Below are 8,420 nucleotides of genomic sequence, written 5' to 3'. Positions count from 1 at the left end.
GATGGCCTCAGAAGGGCAGATGGATGGGACACAGGTATTTATGTGGAAGTAGGGGGCAAGCATATCAGTGATAGGCAGGAGCTGTGTTTTGAACATGGTTCCACAGCACACAACGTGACAGGGGCAAACTGTCACTGAGACTGGGAGCAAAGCAGGACAAAGGTCAGGTATTAAACAGGTAAATAAGAGACACGGTTCACAGACGTGTACACTGCCCTCAGACACTCCGCAGGACGCTGGATCTGGGAGACTCTCTGCAGGATTACCTCTACTGAACCTCAACACCTGAGCTGGTACACCTGAGGAGAAGCAGCTCCGCTACCAGTAGACTGTGAGTACGATAGAGCTGAATGGTTCCTCTTCTTACTTTACCCAAACAAGGCCTCATAGTGAAACAGGTGATACAGGTACAGGCAAAGCGCTAAGTAAAGTCTTTTTGGGCAGGAAGGTGTTCTCTGTTTCTCCAGTATCAAAATCCTTTTCAGAAACATCCAGAAATTTTAACATTTCAGTTTTAAGTTCTGTTTGAACTGTTATTGAATGGGTTTCATGACTGACTCTGTATTCAGTCTGTGCTTGGAGAACAGTGTCTTCACATGTGGGAGATTCTTTCAGTTTCATAATTATTTCCATACTTGATCCAACCTACTGTATGTCATTGCCTAACAGCTTTCTTAGCTAGTCTGAAACTTTTTTCCAAGATATTTACCAATAGTGCTCATGCTCAACCAAGGTATTTTTTGTGGTTTTCCCGAATTGTTATTATTGAACAAGATGATTGTGTATGACGCTTGTGTTATCTCCTCCCATGTCTCCTGTCAGTGACATAAAGTCTCTCTGGCTGTGAGCGATAAGGCTGATTAACATTTGCAGATTACTCAGATGCCTGGGCAAAGCACACCCTTTCCCCTCACACAGGGTCACACAGGGACTGGGAGCACCTAGAAACACCTGCTGTGTTCAGATTGAATTGGGTACAAAAATGGCAGCTTTATTTATGGAATTTTATTTGTTTTACGAGTTATATAATATGCTCAGATTAAAATGTACGCTCAGTCCTTGTTACTGAGCAGCTAAGTCATTTTATATGAAAGGAATATTTTTTACATTCTGTAAAATCCCTAATACTGGTTTGTTTATTTTAAAAAACTACGACATAATAGGTGATTGGATGATTAAGCATCTACTTTAATCATTATTATGGATATACTAAATTCAGTGCATTTTGTTAACACAGACGAGCTGTAGTGGCTAAATATTGACATAATATAATGAATACATTATTGCACTACAAAGCAGGTGCCTTTTACAAACCCTGTATGTTGTACTTGTTGAATTTTAGTATGTGACTGAATATAAATGTGAACACGGAAGACAGTATACTCACATGAACAGGCCATTCAGAGCACCTTAGCATTTCATTTGCTTATGATATCTGGCAAATGAATACATGTCAATACACAACTAGGTGGACTTCCTTTTTCCTGTTTGGAGAACCAAATTTGCGATAACTTCTCTACTTTCACTTTCACTGCACTCTGATTCAAGCTCATCATTACCTGCCCATACAAACACGTTTTAGCCCCTCCGTTACTGTGCTTTTAGGAGGATTCTGACAACTCCATGACAACATTTACATGATTAACAAAGGTTAAATACTGATGTGTCAGAAACACAATATGTTATTTCTGATCCTTCTTCTGTCATGAATATTAAGTATCAGATTTTAGACAGCATTGATTATTCACAGAAGCACAGTGCCAGTCCTGTTTTTAATATCTAATAAGCTAAACACTTATGCCATTAAACTGTCAATGCAATCCACTGTAGCCATATTTTTGTATATTTTAGAAATGCTTATAAATTTTATTGAACAACATTTTAAACATATGCCAAATAATTATGAAATGAAACTGAAATTAGAAGAAAATTGTTTGTGTTACTGCACCGCTCGACCAATGCATGGATGTGATCGTAGCTGCCTTACTGCTACGCACGCTGAATTCAGAAATAGCTGTAAAGCCTTCTAAAATTATACAGTATAAGACTCGTGTTATCCTACCTACTCCTACCATCTGTACTCATACTACTAGTTAATTCTGATTAACACAATACATGAAGAGACAGTAAAGGACGAGAACAAATGTCATGTAACATGCATCTCCATGACATGGCTCTCATTACAGGACATTCTAGCCAGAAAGATGCACTAATTTGTTTTTGATGATAATAGTTACTGTGCTGGTTAGCTGGCCTAAAGTAAGGCGTTACACACTAGTGTGTTGTAAAAATCTCACAAAGTATGTCAAAGCAAGAGTAAGGGATGGCAAGAGATCTGAATCTTTATCTCAGCCAAGCTTATTGTTTGTATTTTTTTCAACAGTTGCACCATGTGGTTGCATAGACCAGAGTTCAATTTGCTCTTGGTCATGCCTGGTTACAGCACTTAATGTTTGCTTGCTACTTTACTCACTTGGCACCATATCAAGAATGAAGCCACTTGCAAACATTGTAGAGAGTAAACAATGACAATACCTACAATAAATTCTAAACTGAAAAACAGGTAGTGTATTAAATTTTCCAGGTTCATAAACTGCAATTACAAGCACAACTACACACACATGCACACGCAGACAGAGCAGTCTCTGTTTGGCCCTCCCATACTGCCCAATCACAGGCCTGCTGCAGCGAGGGGGTGAACAAGCCTTCTCTTTTCACCCCCCTCTCCTTGTTGTTTCCGTCTGTATAAATGCACAAAGGAAAAAGACACAGTGCTGGTCACAGCCACCAGGGGATGATGGGGGCCACGCAGGGACTTGGAACAGGACCGGGGTACTCTGTACCGGCGCTCATGGCAACCAAAGCTCCCATTTGAACCGCACAACCCCGAGCAAATGGCAGGATTGATCTATAGGCTCGGGTACATAGGGGAAGCGGTGAGAATTTTGCATGAGCATGCGTAGAGAATGAAAATGGCTGCATGCAGTGACATCTTAATCTTGGAATAATGTAGTGCAAGCCTCAATAGAGCGGTCTATACAGTTACTTAACGTTCAATTTGTAACATAAAGGCATAGTAAACACACTCACAGTTGTGACCCCCTTTTCTGAATATTCAAGCTGGGGGAGAGTATTGTTTTAATGGAATGCATATTAATGGGGCTGAAGTGAAGCAAGGTACCGTCACCTTTGTAAAGTTTTATGATTCTTAAACAGGAAGACAAACAGACTTTTACTGTACATATATGCAAGTGACGTGCTACTTGTATGTAAGTCATTCTCAAATGGCATCACATTACAGTCAGGCGACTAAAAAATAAACAGAGAGAAGTCCAGCACACAATTAACAGACTGCCTGCCAGGACAAGATAAACAAAGAGCTGTTGTGTACTTTTATTTGGTTATTGCCAAATCCCCAGCACCTATAAAAAAGCCACCGGAGGGAGAGTCGATCACAAGGATAAGGAGCTGGGTCACTCCTTGTCACAAAGATCTCCCTTCTCTGTCATTCTCCAGATATCTCTCTCTCTTGCCTAGCACACATACTGTGTCTCTCTCTACTGACTGTTTTGCCTGAGGTAACACATGAGGACACTATTCAGTGTTTTGAATATGTGGTTAGGTGTGATGTTCGTGGATGTCTGACTCTGACTAAACCCATGGAAAACTTTCTTGACTGAGACGGTCAGTCAAGCTCATCACAGCTGGATTAGGGCGCTTGCTGTGTTCTGCAGTGACTGCTCCTTCTCCACTGCTATGGCTCAGATTGCTTCTCTCCTTCCTGTTTGTCTCTGCAGAACACAGAGCCTGTGGCAACCTCACCCCCCCCCCCCCCCCCCCCCCTCCAGCCCACACTCACTCCTGGGCCCAGAAATGCCATGGCAACCCCCAACACAGACAACAACGTGCGGCATCGTAACGCCAGCAAGGGCCCCTCGGGTATCCCCTCCCCTGCAGACAGCAGGCCCAAGAGACGTGGTGAGCCAGAATGTCTATTCCCATGTAAAAAATAAATCCCCTTTACAAGCAAATCTGTCCTGCTGCATGGGGGACTTTGAGCATGTTTGTGTCTGCCTGCAGGGGTGGCAGATGCTGAGCTTGAGGCAGATGGTTTGATACAGTGGAAGAGACACATAGAGGTGAGAAGAGTGGTTTGATTGACACCAGACTGATTCATTACAGGGTTTTAACCGTGCCGTGACCCGGGGCTGTCTAGGCCTCCTGTCCCACAATCGTATTCTGATATGGAGCAAAACTGTGATGAATTTGGCCCGGTTTAGCACAAAAATGTCCTGGTCATAAATGTTCTTCATAAGCCTCTTTTACTGCATTATGAACTCAGACGAGCAGGCATGCTGATTCTTCTTTATTGCGACATTACATTTACATTTACATTTATTCACTTGGCACACACTTTTATCCAAAGCGACTTACAAGTGAGGCAGAGTACAACACAAGCAAATATCTATATAGAAAGTCAACAATCTTAGAAGCACTACATTACCAAGTTTCAACAGCAGGCCAGGCAAGGTACAAGCTAGCTAGTAGAGATACAAGTGCATGAAACCATAGATTTGATTTTTTTTAACGATAAAATTCTGCAGCAAGTGAAGGCGGAACTGCTGGAGCAGATTCAGGGCCCGCTCAATGACCTTTTGGACAAGGCCATCACGGAGTCGGTGCACTCCTACTCCAAACGCAGCACTGCAGACATGGGCGTCAACAAACCCACAAGGTGAGCAAACATCATCTGGTAACAGAGTGCATTTCTTGCCAATGGTGAGGATGCTCTGTCTCACTGTACAGCACTATGGACATTACATTATTGGCATTTAGCAGGAACTTTCATCCAGAGCGACTTACATCAGTCACATTCTTTTACAATGTTATGTATTTATACAGCTGGATATTTACTGAGGCAATTGTGGGTTAAGTACCTTGCCCAAGGGTACAGCAGCAGAACTGGCAACCTTAACCATTATGCTACACTGCTGCCCAACATGGCAGTGGGGGGGACTCGAACTTGACCTCCATGAATACTACAGTTTTTTTTAATGCAGTACATTAAGACGCTTGGCCACACTAGCATGTCTAGTGTCCAAAGTAACTGTGGAGTCACAATCAGTACCACACCTTCAGCAATTCACCAATGGTCAAAAATGAGGCAATTAAAAAAACATCCTGAAGGAAATTAGGTGAAATCCTCATACAGAGGTGACTGCTAGTATGTTTAGTCTAATGCATATTGTATTTGGATTTGTTTCAGAGTCCACAGGATGGAAGATGGGAAAGTATTTATGAGCAGACGGTCTATTCTGGAGTAAGTGTGTGAGCATCCCAGCCCCAGGGAATGGCGGTGTCTCTGTTTCGGTGGATCAAAATACAAACCAAACATGATTCATTTATAATTGATTGTGTGCTGAGAAAGCGCAGAAAGTCTTCTGTGCTGTGACAGAACATGCTATATAAAGCAGACCTCGCTGGTGCAGAAAACCTGCAGCCATGCTGTAAAATCCAGTCCCCAGTTTTTTTATAGAGGCCTCTGTCTGCGGTCCACAGCGAGCTGTTTGAGATCAACCACATCAGGACCATCTACCACATGTTCATCGCCGCTCTCTTCCTCTTCATCATCAGCACGTTGGCTGTGGACTACATTGATCAGGGCAGGTAGGACTGCCACTTAGCCAGACATCACATTACGTTGTTGTCATTTAGCAGACACTCTTACCCAGAGCGACTCACATAGGTTACAATTTTTACACATTATCCATTTATACAGCCGGATATTTGCTGAGGCAATTTTAGGTTAAGTACCTTTCTCAAGGATACAGCAACAGTGCCCCGGTGGGGAATCAAACCAGCGACCTTTTGGTCATGAGCCCTGCTCCTTACTATGCTACACTGCCACCTGGTTAAAGGTTAAATGGAACAAAGAGGAAAGTGAGGGGTCAACCAACAGGTTGGATGTCAGAGCATCTCACTGTGTGTTATCATTCTCTCTATGCATCCTCTCTCTCTGCGCTTAGCCATGTATCTGTAATACCCCCCCCATTTTCCCATTGCTGCTTTATTTTTATTGAGCTGTGTTGTGTTATCAGACTCGTGCTGGAGTTTGACCTCCTGTTCTACGCCTTTGGGAAGCTCTCCACAGTGCTGTGGGCCTGGCTGATCATGTTCAGCTACACGCTGGCCGGGCCGTACCACGTGCTGGGCCTGTGGGGAGGGTGCTACCACTCCAGCCGCTTCAGAGGGGCGCTGACGGCGGGGGCGGGGCTTGCACTGACAGCCATGCAGATGTGCATTCTGGGTCTGTTCCCCATTTACGTGGTGATACAGTACCAACTGCCCCCCGCCTCCAGGTTCATCATCATCCTGGAGCAGGTAGGTGCACAGAGTGACAGCGGCCGTCAGGTTGCTGTTGCAGAGCAGCCAGTCAGGTACAGGGTTAGACAAACTGGGACAGTGTGCACAGAGATAATCGTGTGAGAGTATGAGACGGGGAGCCAAAAAGGCCAGAATACTGGCAGGAGCACTGGACGCTGTGTAACTGCTTGCCTTGTCAAGATGCCAAAACACACTTCACGAAACTTAGATAAATAACTATCCTGATCCTGCTATCAATGTCATGGCACCCCCCTACTAAAGTGGGCGTGCTTCAGCCTATGCGATGACCTACTGGGATATTAGTATCCAAAGTCTCTCCTTCTTTGCAATCTGAGGACAATTATGTTCCTGAACGTTGTACATACTGATTGATTAACTGATTGTTCCCACATGCAGATAGCAAAGCAAGGTGAGTCACTCTCTTTGACTTTCAATGTAAGGTTTCATTGACAATTTGATTGTCAAGATAAGGAGAACAAGGTAGAGATGCCTCTCATTGGATTGTTCCAAAGTTCAGGTGGGAGAGAGGAATGCGACCATAAGCATAAGATATGGTTTGGTTGACCTAAGCAGACCTCAAGAGGGTGCCACCTCTGCTTTACTACACAACTTCTCAGGTTGTCAATGCGTTTGTCCAGCTATTTGTGTAAAGAAATATATTTCCCTCATAACTTGAGTCAGTTCTGTGAATATGTGTGTTTGTCAGAGCACTTATGTTTTTGTACTCGTGTGGCCTTTTGTTCACTGCCAGATCCGGTTCCTGATGAAAACCTACTCCTACGTTCGGGAAAATATTCCGGCAATCATAAACCACAAGCCAAAGCAGGGTAATGCTTCTAATATAAGTACTGTACCACTACATTCTGAATTGATTTTATTTGCTCAATTGCTGGACTCATCCCAAGCTGCTTAACATGCCTAGTGTGTAGTGCTTAAGCAGCTGCGTTCAGCAAAGACTCACCAGACCGTGTCGTTGCCCAGGAGAAACTCCCAGGTTGCCCACATTTTCCAGCTATCTGTACTTCCTCTTCTGCCCTACCCTGATCTACAGAGAGTCCTATCCCAGGTGAGAGAACACCGAAATACACCAGGGCAGTTTTCAGCAGCTCCTGGTACAGACGGCAGTGTATACCTAGTTCCTGGAGGAAAACAGCTTAGCTTAAATACCCTTTGACTGTCAGACCACACAGACTGATTCTGATTAATGTCTTTTTTTTATTTATTTATTTTTTCTTAAATCCTAATTTACTATTACTGTTTGAGGTAATTAATATAAATATATCCAATATTATAGGAATCCATACATCAGATGGAATTATGTTGCTGTTACCTTTGCTCAGGTAAGACACAGTAAATTTTTTTCATCTGACGATGAAATGACAGAATATTTTCTCCAGCAATGAATTCTGTTATATACATTTCCCTCTTACACTCAGAGCCCTTATTACTTCTCAGATTATATCAAGGAAAACAAATTTAAACAAGTTTACCATGATATATTGTTGGTGCACAATGTAGTCACAACAACTAAAGTATGCCCCCCCATGGTGGACTCAATATAACAGCTGAAACACAACAGGATCTCAAAGAAACCATACATCCTTGTCTGTGATGCCCGGCTGTGAGCTCTTTACAGCATTGGCTCTCAAACATCACGTAAGAAGGAGCAAATAACAGGAAGCAACTAAACTATAGGCAAAAACCAAATTTGTTCAGTGATCCACTGTTTATCCATCGGGCCATGAAATCACATTAACAAATAACAAGCTTATTTGTAATTTGGCACACATTTATAAATCATCGAGATTCAACATCTGTCTAAAAGTCACAATTTATCATTATATACAAGTATAAGTACTGCAAGAGAACAAAGGACCAGCGCCCAAAACACGTACTTTAAATAACAAAAATATCTAAAATTTTCACGTTTCACATATTATTTGTATTTCAGTTATTTCAAATATTTCCCTCTGTATCCTGGGCTTTTAAGAACCATACAGATTCACCATTTTTATCACATCATTTATAATACAGAT

General features: G+C 42.6%; 1 protein-coding gene across 1 annotated transcript in view; it reads left to right on the top strand.

Moving 5' to 3' along the window:
- The first annotated feature begins 217 nt into the window (after positions 1–217).
- Positions 218–8,420, top strand: part of soat2 (sterol O-acyltransferase 2) — a 12,785-nt gene continuing 4,582 nt past the window's right edge. Inside the window, exons 1-10 of the mRNA XM_036531333.1 lie at positions 218–331; positions 3,798–3,978; positions 4,081–4,139; positions 4,605–4,735; positions 5,267–5,320; positions 5,560–5,667; positions 6,099–6,381; positions 7,136–7,211; positions 7,366–7,450; positions 7,679–7,724. Of these exons, the coding sequence (XP_036387226.1) occupies positions 3,879–3,978; positions 4,081–4,139; positions 4,605–4,735; positions 5,267–5,320; positions 5,560–5,667; positions 6,099–6,381; positions 7,136–7,211; positions 7,366–7,450; positions 7,679–7,724 (942 nt within the window). The 5' untranslated portion in view covers positions 218–331; positions 3,798–3,878. The remainder of the gene's footprint in view (positions 332–3,797; positions 3,979–4,080; positions 4,140–4,604; positions 4,736–5,266; positions 5,321–5,559; positions 5,668–6,098; positions 6,382–7,135; positions 7,212–7,365; positions 7,451–7,678; positions 7,725–8,420) is intronic.

Source organism: Megalops cyprinoides, chromosome 6, assembly GCF_013368585.1.
Source record: "Megalops cyprinoides isolate fMegCyp1 chromosome 6, fMegCyp1.pri, whole genome shotgun sequence".
Classification (NCBI taxonomy): domain Eukaryota; kingdom Metazoa; phylum Chordata; class Actinopteri; order Elopiformes; family Megalopidae; genus Megalops; species Megalops cyprinoides.
Note: the sequence above shows the minus strand (reverse complement) of the source record. Positions and strands in the feature narration are given on the sequence as shown.